We start from the raw sequence: 21,002 nt of genomic DNA on the forward strand, positions 1-21,002 counted from the left end.
TAGTCATGAGATGAACAAACATCTTTTCCCCTGACAGATAAGGAATTTCCCTGGCTTAAACCAGCTCAAACACAGATTATACCAAACTTCCAACACCCGTGCATTCTGTCAAGAACAATCCAAACTACCATCTTTGATAGAATGATGTAAAAACAAGGATGCTCTTGACCTCTAAAAGCGAAATGAATCCCCCCCACACACACACACGTGTTAGAAAACAACAGAAAAGGTGACTTAACAAACTGAACTGGGTGATCATCCATGTCTGCTATCTGCCTTCACCCAGGATCATTAATAAATACACTAAACCAACCCTGACACGATCTAAACTTTAAACGAGGCATCATGTGTTAATGACAAACCCTATGCTAGTAGACCCCCTGGATGTGGTAAAGAAAGGCCTTCTCCCTGCTGGCATCCCTTAGGGTGGTGTTTACGTATCCATGTGTGAAATTTTAATATATATATAATGAAATAAAATGATGGTGATTGAGAGACAGCGGTTTGATTTGGTAGGAAAAATCCCTTTGCTTCAGTTGTGCAGTTACCTGGGGATAAAAACAAAAAAATGTCAACTGATGCTAATAAATTGAGACAAAATTACATTCAAACTGAACAAAGCCTCCAGTTTCCTATAGCACTGACTACATTGACAGTAAAGTGAATGTGTCATTGCTTCAGCCTTTGCCTGTCTCTGGAATTTCCTTTTATAGTTAAGCAGATATGGAGATGCAAATGATGCATGTGGGCGATTTGGATGAAGTTATTATAGTACATAGACTAGTCAAATAAAAAAATCCACCTTATAGCTAGGCGATCCAGAGCGGCAGAGTAGAGTAACATTTGCCTTATCATTAGGAAATAAGTTCAAATCCAGACACTGACATACCTGGAGCATAACAGGCACTGGTTTTCAGATGGAAAGAAAGAGATTACGCACTTGATTGGTTAGTGTCATACTAATCACCTCACTAATCATGAGCTCATGTATAGAGCAGGGGTCTGGTTTAGCTACAATAAACTGCTTGTTGTATGTCTGACTTAAGTGGCCTGTCTGGTTAATAATTAGAGACAGGATTTCACTAAAAAGAGTTAAGCTCAGTTTGTTTAAGACATCTGATTTAAACCAACCGAAACATTTTAAACAAAAATAAAATGCCAATATTTAGTAACTCAGTGACCAAACATTTTGGCTACCATTTTTACAGGACAAACCAAGCTGGACACCCATAAGAAGAATACTGATAGATGGGTAACACCATCCATTTCTGTTCTTTTTATGTGAATGTAAAATTTGGAAACTGTTCACTTCCCTATACAGATAAGACAGTGAATTTCCCAGCAGCCTCTGGCGTTAAGTTACACCCTTTACCCATTCATCTATTCAAACAGTCGACCTGTTTTACAGATTCTTACATTTATTTACACTAACAACACAACGGTTGATAGCACAAGTAAGCTCTAACGTGACCTTAGACATTCCCCCAAAGCATTTTCCTTCTTCTTCTTTAGCAAGTTTAGCAATCTGAGTTTAGACAGAGTCCACCCTACCAGACAGTCTCCATTTTGGAACTGTTTTTTTTTTGTCTGTTTTCGTGTTGAGCTATTATAACGAACATAATAATACTACGGAGATAAAAAAAAAAACAAACAAACAAACAGTGATTAATATTCTTCAACAATTATTCATTAGGTAGTGTCAAACTCACCACGTAAAGCCGATGAAAGGAGCTGTAGACAGATGGCTGATAATAGTCACTGTCCTTTTCTGTTCTTAGTAACGCCTCAAAATGGCTACGATTATCTGCTGACGTCACGGGGGGAAAACCCAATGGAAACCCTATGGAGTTTTACAGAGAAACGAAACTAATTTTATATATATATATATATATATATATATATATATATATATATATATATATATATATATATATATACACACACACACACATGGAAATTAAGCCGTTCGTGATAGGCGTTAGAAAAGTATTATAGAATAAAAGCTGTATGATAATAGAAAACACTATACAAGGATTTGGCTTATATTATTTCGTGATTACATTAACATGATTTATTGTAGCATATGAATGCAGAACAAAGAATTAATTTCTTTTTTTTAACCACTAGTAGAAGTAAAACTTAACTTACCTGGATGAGACGAAAAATAGAAGTTTGTGTATTTTAACTGATGAGTGAGTCAGTAGTTAGTCCTGTAGGACTGGATCAACAAACGAGAATGTAGGCTTCAAGTATGTACGGTACTTTCCACACAGACCACAATTTCCCTGTGGGCGGGTTCTTATCATACCGGTCATCAAGCTGTACATCTATCAAGTTTATATATATATATATATATATATATATATATATATATATATATATATATATATATATATATATATATAAACTATAATTATAACTATAACTATAACTAAACTATACATACATATATATATATATATATATATATATATATATATATATATACATAAACTATAATTATAACTATAACTATAATTATCTATAAATATCTATCTATCTATCTATCTATATATATATATATATATATATATATATATATATATATATATATATATATATACATACATACACACACACACACACACACACACACACACACACACACACACACAGAGGGTACACAGGGCATTCCTATGTTCCCAGGGTCCTATATTCCCCAGTTCAATATTCTGTTAACACACATTAAAGCAGTGGTGTGCAGCTAGAGGCTAGCAATAAAGGGTACGCAGTGACGTCACTTTCCCGCTGGAACATCCCTCCTCGGCCGGACTGAGTGGCAAAACATCCAACAAAATGGCTGGTTTTAATAGGGGAATCTGTGAAAATGCTAGTATACCTAAAGATTATCAGCTTAAATTAAAGGGTCTGACAGTGACCCTTACAACTTGCCCAAGAACTTGTGGTCCATAGAAATCAGTTTCCCCCGACATTTATATGTACCTGATTTCGATGCCGGGGAAATGTCACATGAAGGCATACAAAAGCTTTTGACGCTTGTCCTACTTCAAGGTGGGATTTGTTGGAGAAATGAAAGTGACACGGAAACATTCTGGTTGTATGTGGACAGGCATGTACAAATATTTATATTTTATTATATAATTTTATCTGGACTAAGCTAGCTTAGTCCTAGTTTGTTTGTAGAGAACTCTGTTTCCACTTACCACCGTTATATATTTGTGAAGGTAAAACAGTCAGAGAATGAACGAGCAAACATTGAAACCTAAATAGTATACATCCTAGGATATGATTTTCTAGCCCAAAATTCAACATACCTGTCACAAATTGGCAACTGCAAATCCACGTTTCGGTACCTGGATTCCAGTTTACTTCTCATTTGTGTGTTTTTTGGCACTCCATAAAAGGATAGCTCTGAATTCTTGTTGAATCGGTTAGCACAGTCGTTCACACATTTTTCCCTGATTTTAGATGCGTTTTTTTCCCTGTGTTTTTGCATAATTCACGCTGTACACAGTGGGCGTGACCACGGCGAACTCCGGCTACCGTGACGTACGTTATGTGCATATCCTCTACAGCAAGCTAGCTTTGAAAGTATACAAGGGGACAAGATCTCACCCTCCCTTCAGAGCTCTCTACAAAGCCACGCCTCCTCCAAAACAAATGAATGTGCACAGGTTGAGGAGGAGCTATAAAAGGTGGCTGAAGTTTGTCTGCCATTGTCACTCTGTGACTCTAGCAGTTTCTCTGCATAACCTCATGGAAAAACGCTGATGACGTGTGATATCAGCAAGAGCAGGGTGCGCACAGGTATGCAAATACATTCATACAACGATTGGATGAACATTTTATGGTCCCGAGACTTCCACAGGAGACGTTTTATTATTAATTAACACTTTAATTATGGATTGCTATCAGGATGTGAAGAGACTTTCAACCAGTATAACAAAAATGTTTATGAAAAACATTGCCTATCCTACCTTTAACTAAACTTTTCCAAAGTTTTCATGTAGTAAGGACTCATTTTCCCAGGGCCATATTAACCTTATTACCTTTTAACTTTAAACACCAAAGACACATTTCAATGAATAACAACATACATAAGTTTAAAATCCATCCTTCAGCCACACTTGAAATTTACGAAAGTTGTGAACTTTGAACATGAACTAGGTTACACACGCTGAACCCGCATTTGTGCTGCTCTAAAAATAGCTGTTATAGTCTACGTTGATACGTTCATACAGTTCAACTCCATGCATGAACATTAGTGAAATGTATACAGTAAACTGAAGAAATGCCATACTATAGCCTATAAAACACAGTAAACGGTCATTAAAGGAACAAAAGTGTTGAAATGATCCATTTAGAGGGTAGTTTTTTTTCCGCTTGGCTTTTCACAAAATACATTGTTTGAGGTCACTAAAATTTCCCAATGTCAGCAATGGTTTCATTTGTGTATTCTGGGAAACTTCCTGGTAGGTCTGCCTTAAAAAGGCGTGTGTGCGTGTGTGTGTGGGTGTTTGATGACCACGCTAAGAATATATGGGAGTTTAGGAAGTGTAATCGCTGATGGCCTTAACATTGGGAACATATTAGGTAAGACTAGTTTGTAGTTTTGGAATTCAACTTAAAACACCAATTAGTATCAGTATAAGTACAATTTCATGTCCAAATTTTGCTACAGTTTTTCAAAGCAACCATTATCTAGAGGATGGTGCTATAAACTTGAACTCCATCTTCCACCCTTTAGCCCGATCACTTTTCTTCCCTACAAAAAAAAAAAATCTATTTCTAATAACAATGTCTGCTGACAAGTGAGGATTTAGCAGTCTGCCAGGTAAATAGTGGTTGTCATTGACTTTACACATTTTACAACATTATCAAGGACCTTTTTTGGTTCGGCGGTGCTTTTGTTTTCCTGACAAAGATTCATTTAGAGAGCTTTAATAATTAAAAATGAATGACAATTATTGACAAAAAAAAGAGTAAAAGAAAGAAAAAACCCTAATAAATTGTTCAAGAGCACAGAACAGCATTATTAGAAAACTTGCCGATGCCAAAACTGTGGTACAAGACATACACGTGTCTTTTGAAAGGATCAATGCACAGATAGGCGAATGTCTGCTCGTTGTCTCTTCCAGAGGGATAACACAAACCATAATCATCCTGAGGAAAAGTGGAGGAGAAAGTAAATAAATTAATGATCCAGCTCTTCATTGTATCACTCTATTTATTTTTTGTATTTTTAGTATTAAAGCATTTTTTTAAAAACAAAAGGCAGACACTAAAACCCAGAGAAATAAACAACAATGTCAAAGTATGTGTGTATATATAAAAGTGTATGTTATAAAACATTAGAGGACTGTATATAGTATTAAAGACCAACTTTAAATGGGATTTTAGATACATACGTAGGCAGAGACTTTCAATATAGTTGATACGATGCTGATCATCTTTGTTTCAGAATCTTTCTGAACACTATGGAGCAAAGAAATAACATGGGTCATGTTTATACCCTGCTCTTGGTGAACATGAGTATAGAATTTTCATTTTTATTTGACAGAACTGTACAGTGAACATGCTGCTTGTATTTTACACTCTCAACTAGGATCAATAATATTAAAGTGATATTTCATATGCAGAACATTGTGATATATTAATGATTTGACTTGAGGTGATCACTAGGATAAACCTATGCACGTGGTTCCATCTGTGCCAAACTATGTTGACTGCTTTAAACAATTATTTGTCAGTTTTTATTTTATTTTAAAAAGCAGCTGCTGATGTGCATGTCGTTGTTTTGTTCTCCCTGTTGTCTACTTTTTTACTGTTGTTTCTTCTTTCTAATTTTTTTTATGAGAAAATGAAACCCCACATTATATAAATCAACATGCACTTTTCACTTCAGAGGACTCTTTTTTTTTTTTAACCAATGAAGCAAGGACGATGATTATATAAACTCCATCACTGCCTGACTGACCAGCTGACCCACTTCCTGACTTACTGACTTTTTCACTTAAAAAAACAAAAGATCTTATTTTTCCATTTAGTACTGCCCTTCAGAAGCTACATAAGATTTTTACATGTTACAGATCTTTACATCCTTTTACGTGATATTTACATGTTTCCCAGAAGAAAAATAATAACAATTTACACCGATTATCCTGTTTTAAAGTTTATATCCCCCTGGCTCTTAATATATCATGTTGCCTTCTTGAGCATCAGTGAATGTTTGCACCTTTTGTTGTGTATGAATACTTCAACTGTCCTCGGTGTGAAACAATGGATCTGAACATCATATAACCGCTGTTGGAAAGGGGTTAAATATGCAGAAGATGCTGGAAAAGCAAATAATGTGCAGTACCTGGAGGATTTTTCTGAAGAACAGTGGGCAGTTTAACTGCTCAGGACAAACAAGGGACTCATGAACAACTATCACAAAACATAAAAACAGTCATTGACCATCCAGGTAACGACACACAGTATTAAGAATCAAGGTACTGTAAATTTTTTAACTGGTTCATGTGTGTAAATTCGGTTAGTATTGTGTCTAGTGGACTACATGTAAACATCTGTTATGTGAAATAGCTTATTCAGAGCAGTACTAAATAAAAAAACAATTTAATTTTTATGATGTCTTATTTAATTTTTTTTTAAAAACATTTAGCAGATTCTGCAGTGTGTACAAACATATGACCTCAACTGTATATATGATGTAAAATGTCCAAAACATACAGTACTCAAATGCAAGAAATCTCTTAAACAATCCAGAAAGTACAGTGGTGCTTGAAAGATTGAACGTAGAATTTTCGATACATCTGCAAAATTCTGACCTCAAACATCATTAGATTTTCACACAAGTCCTAAAAGTAGATAAAGAGAACCCAATTAAACAAATGAGACAAAAATATTATACTTGGTCATTTATTTATTGAGGAAAATGATCCAATATTACATATCTATGAGTAGCAAAAGTATGTGAACCTCAAGGATTAGCAGTTAATTTGAAGCTGAAATTAGAGTCAGGTGTTTTCAGGATGATCTATCAAAGTCTGATTTTCACAACACATTTTTAATGGAAGTGTATCATGGCATGAACAAAGGAGATTTCTGAGGACCTCAGAAAAGGAATTGTTGATGTTCATCAGGCTGGAAAAGATTACAAAACCATCTCTAAAGCGTTTGGACTCCACCAATCCACATTCAGACAGATTGTGTACAAATGGAGGAAATTTAAAACCATTCTTACTCCACCCAGGAGTGGCGGACTAACAAGGATCACTCCAAGAGCAGTTGTGTAATAGTCCACGAGGTCACAAAGGAACGCAGGGTAACTTCTAAGCAACTAAAGGCCTCTATCACATTGGCTAATGTTAATGTTCATGAGTCCACCATCAGGAGAACACTGAACAACAATGGTGTGCATGGCAGTGTTGCAAGGAGAAAGCTACTGCTCTCCAAAAAGAACATTGCTGCCATCTCCGAAGTTTGCTAAAGATCGCATGGACAAGCCAGAAGGCTGTTGAAAAAATATTTTGTGGACAGATAAGACCAGAATAGAATTTTTGGATTCAATGAGAAGGGCTATGTTTGGAGAAAGGAAAACACTCCATTCCAGCATAAGAACTTTATCCCATCTGTGAAACATGGTGGTGGTAGTATCATGGTTTGGGCCTGTTTAGCTGTATCTGGGGCAGGACAGCTTGCCATCGATGATAGAACAATGAATTCTGAATTATACCAGCAGGTTCTACAGGAAAATGTCAGGGTATCTGTCCATGAACTGAATCTCAAGAGAAAGTGGATCATGCAGCAAGACAATGACCCTAAGCACACAAGTCATTCTACCAAAGAATGGTTAAAGAAGAATAAAGTTAATGTTTTGGAATGGCCAAGTCAATGTCCTGACCTTACTCCAATAGAAATGTTGTGGAAAGACCTGAAGCAAGCAGTTCATGTGAAGAAACCCACCGACATCCCAGAGTTGAAGCTGTTCTGTACTGAGGAACGGACAAAAATTCCTCCAAGCCGATGTGCAGGACTGAACATCAGTTACCGGAAACATTTAGTTGCAGTTATTGCAGTACAAGAGGGTCACACTAGATACTGAAAGCAAAAGTTCACATACTTTTGCCACTCACAGATATGTAATATTGGATCATTTTCCTCAATAAATAATTGACCAAGTAGAAATATTTTGTCTCATTTGTTTAACTGGGTTCACTTTATCTATATTTATGACTTGTGTGAAAATCTGATGATGTTTTAGGTCATATTTATGCAAATATATAAAAAAAATTCTAAATTCACAAACTTTCAAGCACTGTAAGTTCAATGTACTGTACTACTTGTTTACTATGACATTTACTGGTTTCAGTTAATTGACTGGAAATTAGAGCAGTTTCGTTGTGATTCAGACAAAGACAAATTTTTTAAGTGACATCAATGACTTACTGCACTACTTAACCAACTGCCCATTTCCACAGGGGTTTCCCATATGACAGAAGTATGTATTAATTTGAAGATTTACCAGCATCCCTTACTCACATTTATTTCAGTACATCACAGCTGTTAAAAGCACACTTCCACATTTAAATGGCTTTAGTCATCTCAGCTAAAAAAAACCCATGACTGTATGGGGGTATGGTCAGAAATCAACATCACTCTGCTAGTTAGGGATCTATGACATGACTATGATGGCTTTGATCGAGGACAGTGGAAGGTGGTGCTTTGGAACAATTTTAAAAAAAAATCCCATCTCTTTAAGTGTATGTTAAATAACATCCCCCCTTTTTTTATCCCTATCAGTTTATTATTAGGCTTAGATTATTTTTATTAGGCTTTTTATTTTATTAGGCTTAGATTAGATTAGCGATTATTTTCATAATCCATTAATCGGCCGATTATTATTATTATTTTCGGATTAATTGGATGGGGGGGGCAAACTTTCAGTACCATTTTTTCATTTATTTCAAATAAAATCCACAAACTGAGTGTTACACATATAAACATCAGACTAAAACTTTACATTAACACAACTGTTTGTCCAATTTTATATATGTATTATATATGTATATATTGATTGAATAAACAAAGTGTCTGACCTGGGCACTTTGAAAATGATCAACTGAAACATGATGAGCTCAATAGCAGAAATGGAGCTCCAAAGGGAGCCAAAATGATTGATTTCCACGGCCTCTAGTGTTGTTTGAAAGCTACTGAAGAGCTCTATTGAACCTTTATGTGGTCGTGTGACTGTATAATGCATGTTGGTCGGTTGATCGCTATGCAACTTCACAAGTGCTGATCTCTCAGGCTCTCCACAAAAGAGTGATCTTAACTTTATGTGCAGATTAGGACCTCTGGTGGTCAAGTAGTGCAATCGTATAAGATGCATAATAGAATGCTGATTTGCACAATGTACATTGTCAAATTTTTGCGTCACAATGTATTGTTACACCTTTATCTTATATTCTATTGAAATGAGTACATTAATATGAACTTGTGATTTGAATTACAGATGGAACTACTGCCAGAGCTGCTGTTATTGAAAATTAATCGACACCTTCTGACCAAATGAGAATTCAACAGCTCTGTGTATAATCGAAATTGAACTATTGTTTAAATCAAGATCTTTTGCCACAGAGGCAGCCTCATTTTTAACGTGACTTTTAAGATGTGTGATATTTTGAGTATAATAGTTGCTTACTGACTTACCTCACCAAATCTTTATACATTGTTTTTGCAGTTTCAATGTAGGGACTGATGAAGTCCTCATACTGGCAGATTTCACCACCCAGTACGATGTGCTTAAACAGCCTAAACAGGAACTCCTGACGGTCACACGGACTGACCACATGATAGTTATGAGACTCCTCTTCAAGAAGCATCTAATACACACCAATAAGTACACAATATATTGTGCTTGACATGGAGGTCAGCAATCGTAATGAGATCTAAAATGATTCAAGCATGCTTACCATCCGCAACTCATCGAAGTCAAGATGTACTTCATGGAAACATTTGGCAATGTGACCAGAAGGATGCACAATTTCACTGGAGAAGATTGGATCAAATATGTTCAGACACACTTTAGTGCATGGAACAAGTTCCACGTCCACATGTGTAACATCTCTGCCTATTGAAATAAAGGCATTTAGCAAGATCATACTGTACTGTGTAATTATAAACTGTACACAAACTGAATCTAAATGTTGTGTAGTTGTGACAACACCAGCATACCCAGAGGTTTCCATACGCCCAAACTGTCCAACACATGCAAGTTGTTTTTCACACAAGGGTCCTGAAAGAAATTCTAAACAAAATGCAGGTCACCTCTACACATGTGCAAATCATAAAAATCATAATGCTGTGAACAAAGAACTGTTGCAGAACTCACCAGAACAAAGTCATTCTTCATGTAAGACTGAAAGACCTGGTCAAAGTTAAAGGCCTGGATGGAAATTCTCCCCAACATGGACCTAAAGTAACACACAGGAGGAATTATAAAATCAAACAGAATTAGAAATAGTAAAGACAAGAGTTTGTCACATGAGGAGACTGATAATGCTTGAAATCACAACCTACTACTATTAAACCACAATTTGACTGGTCACTTGAAACGAATGGGTTTAATCCAAATTTCAAGACAAACAATGTTAACTTGAACCTAATGTTTGTGTCCTTGGAAAGTTCAAGAATATGGTTTTATTAATGTTATTATATACATTTAAATAATACTCATGATAGGGCGCACGGTGGCTTAGTGGTTAGCACGTTCGCCTCACACCTCCAGGGTCGGGGTTCGATTGCCTCCGTGGCCCTGTATGTGCGGAGTTTGCATGTTCTCCCCGTGTTGTGCGGGTTTCCTCCGGGTGCTCCGGTTTCCTTTCCCAGTCCAAAGACATGCATGGTAGGCTGATTGGATGTCTCTTGTGTGGAATGATGACAAATCTGCAGTTTGTAATCTCTGCACTGCTAAAATTTTTGCACTGGAAGTGAGCAGCAGTGAAGTGGGAGTTTCAGGGTCTAGTCAAATTTATTTATTTTTTTTTACCGAGCTGCTCGCGCTGAATTAAAGGGCCAGTACACCATTGAAAGATTTAAATGAAAATGAGTTGACAAAAAGTATATATAGCACAGAAAAATATATTTGTAGAGTAGTGTATTTCATATCCAGTTAATGTTAATATATATATGTTCAATGAAAAAGTAGAAATGCTTTTGTTTGTGGTGAGTGAATGTGAGACTAACAGGAGTTTTTTTTTTTAGAATTCAGTCATTGTTAATATGAATTAATAACATTCAATAAGTTAAGAAATCTTACTTTAATCTTCAGAATTTAGTTAATGTGTTCATGTTAATTAGAGTAAGGTGTTTTCTGTTTATGAGACCAGTTACTGTGAAACAACTTGATGAAATGGAGAGAATAAAGTTTTTATTTGCATTTCCTTCAGAATTGTAGAATTAATTATTAGTAAAAAAAGGCATAAAAGGCAGAACTATCAGTTATCGGTATCGGCCGATATCACTCTGAATATTCAGTTATCGGTATCGGCCGATATCACTCAGAATATTCAGTTATCGGTATCGGCTGAGACATTTAGTATCGGTGCATCTCTACTTTCTATAAATGTTACACAAACGATATACACTTCCTGTAAAAGGGTTTAAACACAGCAATTCCATGTTATATTTGTTTAAACACAATTAATGTCACAAAAAAAATGAAACGTTACAAAGTATTAGATGCATAAATAAAAATATTAAACCAGTCTTCCTCCAAATACCAAAGTCCTGGTATTTAAGGTATTATTAAGAGGTTACACTTAATAATATATAATGATAATATATATAACAGCATGCCGTAGGGGTTCTCAAAACTTTTGCAGCCAGAGACTCATTTAACTGTAAAATAAATTGCACAGACACCCCGAGTACAGATTTATTCCATGAACATTATTTAAATGTGTATAATAATACTGTGTCTATTTATTAGAGCCACACAGGTTTATAATTTCTGAACTTTCCACTGACAATATATTAGGTCCAAGTTATATATAAACTGACTTCTTTTGTTTGTAGTTATTGTTTCAATGAAACCCATTCAATTCAAAATATCCAATTATATCAGGATTATTTCCAATTCAATAATCAATTATTAATTCACTTAGATCTACTGTGTAGACTATATTTTCTAATTTTAGAGAATTTACAGTAATACCTAGGTATTGTTTAAAAAATAATTTAATTCAAAAATAGGCTAGTTGAATTATAAAATTGTAGAAATATAAAAAGCCTTAGAGAATTCCCATAGAATTAACAAAAATGATGCAGTAACAAGTAAACAAACAAACAAATCAACATTCAGGCTGTATTTCCACCTCTCATCAAGTGTTTCTGTAATCCATATAGCTTGAAGTGTAATCAAAATGTTAAAAAATGATTTTAAAACAATCAAATCTCTAGATTAGATAAAGTTATGTTAGCATATGTAGGTAGCTAGGTAATTTGGCTAGTTGCCTAGCGACCGCTATCTGTGCTATGAGAAACTGACCTAGCTAACAAGCTAATGTGTTTTGGGAAACACGATGAATATTGTAAACTTAGCATGTAATGTTGTTTCCTCACCATTTCATCAACAGTTCCAATATCCGCGTATCTTCCAGGATTGTGAACTTTCTGTTGGGAAGCAGATTAAATGAGAAGGTTTGAGCAAACGCGTGCGTTTCACTCGCCATATTGGTGGTTGCCAAACAGTTACCATGGAAACGCCGAAGCGAGGCCATTTTGTGTTCGCTACAAAAGCTTTCTCTTCCCATGAGCCCTTGCGCCTAAAGTTCGTATACGTTGAAAAAGTGAAAAACTTTACTCACAATTTTTGTGTATTTACTGCTATAAATCCTTAAAAAAAAACTTGTTTTAAAAACAATTGAATTCTAAAATAGGCTAGTTGAATTATAAAACTAGAAATATAAAATTCCTTCTGTAAGAAGAAGTAACAAAATTTATGGAGTAACAAGTATGTAAACAAACAAATGAACCACCATTCAGGCTGTATTTTCATCTCATCAAGTGTTGCTGGAATAGGCTCTGGCTTTATCATGACACTAACCAGGATAACACCATTAGTGAAGACTGATAAATAATCAAATCAATCAATCAATCAATCAATCATCTTCAATGTCCAGTATTGTGGTCAGGGTGTGAGTGAATCCGGAGCCTATTCCGGGAACATGAGGTGGGAATACACTCTGGGTGGGATGCCAGTCCATGACAGGCTACTATTCACACACTCATTCACACCTAGGGCCAATTTGGGGGGTGCGGGTTGGGGGCGGGAATGAATAAAAACTAAATACACGCCTGTTGCCCGTGTCATAGTTGTTCAGTAGTGTTAAATTTTTGATTATTAATTATTTTGTTGAAAAAAGTTAGATTTTTATAATATATTTTTTTTAAAATAAAGAGAAAAACTCAAATAGTGTGCATTACAGCATATAACAGTTTTGTGTATTATTTTAAGCCTCTATTAAATCACAGTGGCCTAAAAATTCTGCCTACGTTGATGCTGTACCAGGCCGTTCCTGGTAAAAGTGTGCTTACTCAGCACAGCTATGTAATGCCCAACAGATGTGTTCCCAGAGAACCTCTGAATCTGATCAGATTTTCCACACAATGCAAACGTAGTTCAATGGGCAATAATGAGGGCCAAGGAAAGCAACGTCCGTTTTTGCTGACGTTCCAGCTTACAATGTTAACTTTACAAAATCAGGCTGGACCCTGCTGTGCTCCTGGAAGGAATGCGTTTTACGTATGCTCCTCTTTGAGCCCTGCTGCTTTCCACCGCTTACATGGCAGTCCGAAGTATCACATTTCCATCCAACATCTGGTTTTCATAGCTCATACAGGATGTTGTCAAAGTGCAATAAAACAACAGTGGTTTACAATTGCTATTGTGTAGATTGTGGACAGAAAAAGAGAAAATTTGTGGTGATCTAGGCAATCCTTCTTTTGTTGTTCTGTGGCCAAAGAGGCAGTCTCAGACCATACGGCTTCTCAGTCTCTTCACCTCTCATTGAGAGGTGTTCGGCTTCATGCGTTCACTGAGCTCAGCATAATTCGTCACTCAGCAAACATGATTTGGATCACCTTGTTTTGGCTTTATATGTTCTCAGATCTTTTTGCATTACCCAACATGACTGTGGTAAGTCATTTTACTCTGTCTGCTCTCTTTTTGTCTTGTGTTTTACTTCCTTTATTTCATCTTCAGCTTGTGACATTTCTGTTTTGTTGTTTTTGTTTCCTTTTAAGACTCACTGCTATTTCAGTGTATGATATACTCTACTAAGCATGAAAAATGTATCTATTTTTTTTTCAGACCACAAAATAGATCTGCATTCAGCAGACCAGTTAACCAGTTAATGAAATTCAAAAGAATTGCATTCCTTTTTAGTTACTGTTTGCATGAAATGTAATGTACAGATCACATGCCATTCTTCTAAAATAGGACATAAAGAGTGCCGTACTTGATGAACCTGTGACGTTAGCTGAGGACTTTGAGGATGCGTTTCTACAGAGCCAGAAAGAACACAGTGTCAGAAATATCAATAGAGAAAAGTGCACAGTGCCATGTGAGATGACCGCAAAACTCATGCAGGATGAGAAGCATTCTTGGTGCAGTAAGTATTTCAACATATAAATGTTTTTTTTTGTGTGTGTTTCTCACTGAGTCAGATTGAATTTGGAGATTATTAAGCTTGTCACTTTACATTTAAAAAGGTTTCTGTGTAAATTAGGCAACGTCCAGCATGCCATGACAACATATAGCAGGAGCACCAGAAAGCTGATCCGAGATTTAATTGATGAGCAGCAGAAGACTCTGGAATTCCTCTCTAACCAGGTATTAGTTTCTCCATACTGGACCAATATTTCCAAAGACTGTAAAGTTCCACTGCATGACATTTAACATTTCTCCTGTTCTGAGGTAATGGAACTTACAACCAAAGTCCACAGTCTCAGTTTAGATGTGCAGAGGAGCAACAGCGAGATGTTTTCTGTGAAGCCCATGCATGCTCATGGTAAATCATATTTCATATATATATATATATATATATATATATATATATATATATATATATATATATATATATATATATATATATATATATATATAATTTGCCTGCATTTCCTCATTTGTAAGTTGCTTTGGATGAAAGCACCTGGTAAATGAATAAATGTAAATGTAAAATGTAAATCAATAATAATAATTCTATATAATTATTATTATATTTTCATATAATAAATGCTAGCTTGTTCACAGGTAGAGACTGCAGTGACATAATGGAATCACTAGAGGCAGTAACACCAAAAATTCCAAGTGGAGTTTATATTATTCAGCCTGAAAACTCTGAGCTATTGTTTGAGGTAAAATGTTTCTTTAATTACATGAAATTCTGTTTTGTTCAAACCCCAGACCATGACTTGCATTTGAGTTATAAACATTGAGAAAGTCTTCATCTTTTCACTTGATTCAGGTATTCTGTGAGATGGATTACATGGAAGGAGGCTGGACGGTCATCCAGAGGCGGACTGATGGCCTGACTGACTTTAAACGTGCATGGTCAAGCTACCTGGATGGATTTGGACCCCTACCAGGTCAATGGCTTAATTAATATCCCTTTATGCCTTGTTGTACACCACAGGTCCTGTGGCACATTCTAGTGTTTTCCCTGCTTGAACACACCCACATTAACCCAGGAAGAGCTGTTAATTAGATGATTAGCAGGACAGGGTGTACTCCAGGAACACTGTAGCCTCAGACTCCTGTTCTTGTCTGCCAGGACTGGAACCGGATGTGGTTTTCTGCTGTTGTAGCTCATCTGCCTCAAGATTTGATGTGTCCTGAGATGCTTTTCTGTTCACTGCGGTTGTAAAGAGTGTTTATTTGAGTTAGCTTGAACCAGTATGGCCATTCTCTTCTACCATGTCTCATCCTACAAGGTGTTTCTGCCCACAGAACTGTCGCTCACGGGATGTTTTTTTGTTTTTCGCACCATTATATATAAACTGTTTCACATGAAAATGTCAGGAGATCATCAGTTTGTGAAGTACCCATCTGGCATCAACAACCATTATTACATGCTTGTGCAGGTTTACAGGTGTTCCTATTAAAGTGGTTGATGAGTGTAAGTATATAAACAGTGCCTTTAAGAGCATATTCATGTCTTCTTTCTGTGTTTACTGAAGGAGAACATTGGCTCGGTTTGAGGAAAGTGCACAGTATTGTGGGTCAGAAGAACACACGCTTTAAGCTTCACATATCCTTCGTCTCTCAAGATGACTCCACCGCATATGCCTCTTACGACAACTTCTGGCTTGAAGATGAGAGCAAATTCTTTGCAGTTCATCTCGGCAGATACGCTGGTAGTGCAGGTGAGATGTTACTCCTTGTCACACCTGTAGAATATCTGGATTAAGCACATGGGCTATGATTCAGGAAATGTGGGTTGTTGTTATTAATTAATTATAAGGTATATGCAGCGTATGAGACATGTTAATCATGGATAAATGTCTCCCAGAGAAAAAGCCCTTTTGCATTTAAAAACGAAAATAAGTATGTTTCTAATGCTAGACAATACATACAGTACCTTTCATAAGTATTCAGTATACCTTTCAAAATGATTTACATATAAAAAGTGTAAAAATTGCCACTGCTTATGTATCCACTCCCATTGCTTCGAACGCTTTCTGGTGCAACTATTTGCCATCAGAAGTGACATAATTAGTTGAATAGAGTCGACCTGTATGCAATTAAAGTGTCATGTGGTCTCAATATAAATACTGTTCCTGTTCCCGGAAGGCTCCAGAGTTACCTAAACAGAACATACCTAAACAAACAGCATCATTAAGACAAAGGTGCGATCAAAACAGGTCTGGACAAAGTTGTGGAAAAGTAACAATGAGTATTTGGTTAGGAAAAAATGTCTTGATCGCTGTCAAATCCATTGTTAAAACAAGAATATGGCACAGCCGCAAGGAGAAGAAATCCGTATAACAAAAGTCAGCACTGCTGAAAAAACCCTCCAATAGAAACCCCTTAGAATTTGTAATGGTGTTACTGTTTATAATGGGAATTGTATCGGTTTTAATGGAAACTGATATGGTCCCTGTCGGTCTCTACTGGTAATTTGTTGCCTTGTATTAGTGGAATGTTATGTCTATTGGATACCATTAGGGTCCTATGTCCTTAATACGCCCTAGTATATAATGAAAACCATTTGGTAATGGCTTAACAGCTAATGGTTTGTAATGGTATTTGTAGTGGAAACCATTCAAATTTCTGTGATGGTCCCTACGTTTTTTTTCAGCAGGGAGTGACCGGGTAAGGATGCGATTAGTCCAAGAAGCAACCAAGAGTTTTCTTTTAATAGATGTGAGCAATCTTCATATAGTGTAATTTAATCAAAATGTTTCCATGGAAAACTCTTTCCAGAGCCTGAGCTGTTTTTCAGTAATGGCAGTGAGACATGTTTGCCTGTATGAGTTATCAGGATGGACATGGAGCACAGACAGCAGGCACGATAACATTAATGCAGGGATTCTTACACATTTGTAGTGACTGGCTGATTGTACAGTTATTTAAATCGATTTTGTAAAGTGTTATACATTGTCATGTTGTTATAATGTTAGTTATTTAGAAGTTAGAGTAAAATTTTATTAATTTTATGAGGCTCAGCCATAGCCAGGCAAATAAGAACCACTGGCAGTCAAATATCACATAATTCAGAGAGAAAAATGGAGCCGTCTGGGAGCTGAAAGAGTCAGCTCTTATTTGTGAGCGGGTTCACTGAAACAGCTGAAATTCCCATCTATAATAGAATCGCTTTCTCAGCTGTCTCCGTCTCTAATGTGTATAATTTAAGCATACCCTCAAATAGGATGGTTTTTAGTTCAACTTCACATTGATGTAAAATACTATATTTAAAGTATTTGTCAAATATTTGGCTAGAGAGACTGAAAACTTATTTTAAATGGACTTGACAGGATTCATTTATCAAAATGATGTAGTAATGATTGTTTTCTCAAATCTTTATATCCTGTTTTTAGAAGTCCTGTAGCATGTTTCAAGTGACGGTCAGCACATAACGGGAACAAACTGACTTATCAATGTGTAGCCTTTCGTCACACTCCTAATTTATTTCACCAAAGCTTTTTTTAAAAGCAGATTTCTTCCTTGGCAGGTGACGCTTTCAGAGGATATGAGCAAGAGCAGAATCAGGACACGGCACCTTTCAGCACCTCAGATGTAGATAATGATGGCTGCATTCCTTTCTGCACTTTTGATGGCAAAGCCGTGGAGAGCTGCAGTGTGCAGCACAACAACACAGGCTGGTGGTTTAATCAGTGTGGCCAGGCGAACCTCAACGGCTCACCGCTGGATCAAGATCGCTCTACTCAGCCGCACCTTCACTGGGACACGTGGACTAAGAACGGAGAACCTGTCAGTATCAAGTCAGTAACAATGAAGATCAGGAGAGTTGAAGGCTCAAATCTGAAATAAGCTTTTCAAGATTGTAAAGTTGGAAGATTGTGGAACGGTTCATTAATTATCTATCAGAATGCACTTTAATTAAATAAACATACCAAAGTCAAAAATACTGATGTGTAAAAGGCATATCTTTAAACAACATTAAAATATTTATCCAATATTCCTCTTCCTGAACTGAAATGTAACTATTAGTCATGAAGGCTATTCTGTTTAAAGAAACTAGAAGCTATAGAATTCTATTTGTAGTGCTATGGATTTGTGCTGGATGATGAAGCACATTGTTTAGCAAATATTCTTTTTCATTTTGTCATTTTGAATTGTTGCACGTCAAGGGTACATAATTCGCAGAGTCTGTGGCTGTTTGAACATCATTCTGATCTGAAACTTCTTGGTGAGCACTAAAAAATTATTAAAAAAGAATTATCCCTCTGAGCAGTTTCACACATGAATCAAACTAACTTAATAGAAGGTGATTCTTTTAATATTAATGCACACCCTGAATTGATATATTTCTCCTTTACAACAGCAATTTGCCAAGCACACTATACTTTTTTTCCCCATTTATTGCAAAACAAGTTAGCTCTTGTTATCACTTATGTTATAGCAGCTATAAACAGTTGTTCTATCACCAGCCTACTTTGTTCTCTCTTGAAGACAGTGAGACCCCACAAAGTCGTCTGTTCTGAATAATATCCTAGGGAAATTATAAAACTTAAGATAGAAAAGTAAGTTAGAAAGTTAGAAAACCTACTGACTGTTAGAAAACGCTGACACTGGAGACCCTTTCCAATAATTGTATTGAAAATTAATCAACACCTACTGACCAATCATATTCAAGAATTAAGCAGTGATGTGGCCTAAAATAACTTAAACCATACTAATGTGGGTGGTCGGTTATTTCTGTTAATCTGTTAACCTGGCAGACAAGTGAAAGTGGCTGCATAGTGTGTGGCCCTCGAGTGGCATCGCTGTCCTAATGTAAATACATCAGTAGTTATCTGTGTACATTAAACCGTCTGTACTGTGTCTATTCAGAGCACTGAAATCATTTTGTCCTTTCAGAGACTAAACAAAACACCAGAGCTCCAGGGAAACACCATATGTACAGTCCAGAAATGTCAAATACCATGCAGGACACCTGTACCCCAGTGAAGACCAATATGCAGAGACATCCATTACAGGGCCAGTCTGGCCTGACATGAATTAGATTAGGCATTTCTAAACAGATGTTGCTATTGGTCTGATTTTGGCCTGTTTTATACGTAATTTTTTGTCAGTATTACCTTTGGCAGCACATATGCTATATGGCCAAAAGATTGTGGACACCTGCCCATCACACCCATATGTGGGCCTACCCCAAAATCTTGCCAGAAAGTATGAAGCACACGATTGTCTAGGATGTCTTTCTGTGCTGTAGCATTTACATTTCCCCTTACTGGATTTAAGGGGTCACGGTTGGTGTGGAACTAGTACTTAAATGGCCTGCACATAGTCCTGACCTCAACCCCACTGAACATCTTTGGGATGAACTATAATGCTGACTTTGCCCCAGGGCTCCTTGCCCAACTTCAGTGCCTGACCTCAGTAATGCTCTTGTTGCTGAATGGGCAAATCCAAAATCCAAATCCAATTCCAAAATGTAGTGGAAGGACTTCCTAGAACAGTGGAGGTTAACAACAGCGAAAGGAAAACTGCTAAATCCGTAATGGGATATCCGACAAGCATATATATGCAAATGATGGTCAGGTTTCCACGAACCTTCAGCCAAATAGTTTATGATCATGCTTTCACTGAAAAACATTTAAAAGCTCTTTCACTTGAAGCTATATGATGGAATTTAATGTATATGTTGTTTTCTTTTGAGAGTAATATTTTTCTTTCTTAATGCCTTTCTTCATTTGAAAATGTACATTAAAAACCCTATGTGACACTTACCAGTGTTTGAAGTGTGATGATACTCCCAGCAACTCCCATCAAATATGTCTTTCTGAAGTCTTCTTATCTACTGGGGACCTTATACAAATGGACCTTTGTGAATTGAAGCAAGATATGCTATCACTGAGTGATAAAAGCTGTGAGAACAATTATTGCAATGTATGAAAAGTCGCTGTTAATTTACTAGAAACAAGGCTAAAACATTGAACTAGCTAGTACATACTGTACTTGCAAATATTTTTTTCAGACACAAAAAATCAGTGTGACAGTAAAACAAAAGCATCAGGAATATAACCATTTACCTAAGATGTTTTGGTGAATGCATAAAATTACACTGTAATAAATGTAGCATCAGCTTCTGTGAGTTCCACCATATTGACAAACGTCAACATTGTGCCATTTTTCATGACTTTGTTGTATAAATATCACAGGAGTGGATAATTTTGCATGAAATATTATCTTAATAAACTTCAACATGCCTGGGAAACCCAGTACCCAGAAAAGGAGCTTAAAATAGTCC

General features: G+C 36.3%; 2 protein-coding genes across 2 annotated transcripts; one reads left to right on the forward strand and one right to left on the reverse strand.

Moving 5' to 3' along the window:
* Positions 1-170: 170 nt before the first annotated feature.
* cfap300 (cilia and flagella associated protein 300) lies at positions 171-12,786 on the reverse strand. The gene is made up of 10 exons (XM_053648530.1): positions 12,628-12,786; positions 10,397-10,478; positions 10,240-10,312; positions 9,978-10,135; positions 9,715-9,887; positions 5,409-5,475; positions 3,315-5,163; positions 2,149-2,327; positions 1,710-1,840; positions 171-548 (listed from the first exon to the last, which is right to left on the reverse strand). Exons 1-7 carry the CDS (start codon positions 12,783-12,785, stop codon positions 5,014-5,016), a joined length of 861 nt encoding a protein of 286 aa, XP_053504505.1. The 5' UTR covers position 12,786; the 3' UTR covers positions 171-548; positions 1,710-1,840; positions 2,149-2,327; positions 3,315-5,013.
* A 906-nt stretch (positions 12,787-13,692) lies between these two features.
* Positions 13,693-20,562, forward strand: angptl5 (angiopoietin-like 5). The gene is made up of 8 exons (XM_053649585.1): positions 13,693-14,203; positions 14,507-14,678; positions 14,796-14,899; positions 14,984-15,077; positions 15,320-15,423; positions 15,534-15,654; positions 16,246-16,431; positions 18,240-20,562. Exons 1-8 carry the CDS (start codon positions 14,135-14,137, stop codon positions 18,557-18,559), a joined length of 1,170 nt encoding a protein of 389 aa, XP_053505560.1. The 5' UTR covers positions 13,693-14,134; the 3' UTR covers positions 18,560-20,562.
* The last annotated feature ends 440 nt before the right edge of the window (positions 20,563-21,002 follow it).

The sequence above is a fragment of the Ictalurus furcatus genome, chromosome 18 (genome assembly GCF_023375685.1).
Source record: "Ictalurus furcatus strain D&B chromosome 18, Billie_1.0, whole genome shotgun sequence".
Classification (NCBI taxonomy): domain Eukaryota; kingdom Metazoa; phylum Chordata; class Actinopteri; order Siluriformes; family Ictaluridae; genus Ictalurus; species Ictalurus furcatus.

Bases quoted from the DNA above. Each gene is read 5' to 3' on its own strand.
- cfap300 (XM_053648530.1), bottom strand. From the start codon at position 12,785: ATGGCCTCGCTTCGGCGTTTCCATGGTAACTGTTTGGCAACCACCAAT. The intron at 10,136-10,239 runs GTATGCTGGTGT...TTATTTCAATAG, and splicing joins GGGCGTATGGAAACCTCTGG to GCAGAGATGTTACACATGTG. The intron at 5,476-9,714 runs GTAAGTCAGTAA...TTTGCTCCATAG, and splicing joins ATGTATAAAGATTTGGTGAG to TGTTCAGAAAGATTCTGAAA.
- angptl5 (XM_053649585.1), top strand. From the start codon at position 14,135: ATGATTTGGATCACCTTGTTTTGGCTTTATATGTTCTCAGATCTTTTT. The intron at 14,679-14,795 runs GTAAGTATTTCA...TGTGTAAATTAG, and splicing joins TGAGAAGCATTCTTGGTGCA to GCAACGTCCAGCATGCCATG. The intron at 15,655-16,245 runs GTCAATGGCTTA...TGTTTACTGAAG, and splicing joins TGGATTTGGACCCCTACCAG to GAGAACATTGGCTCGGTTTG.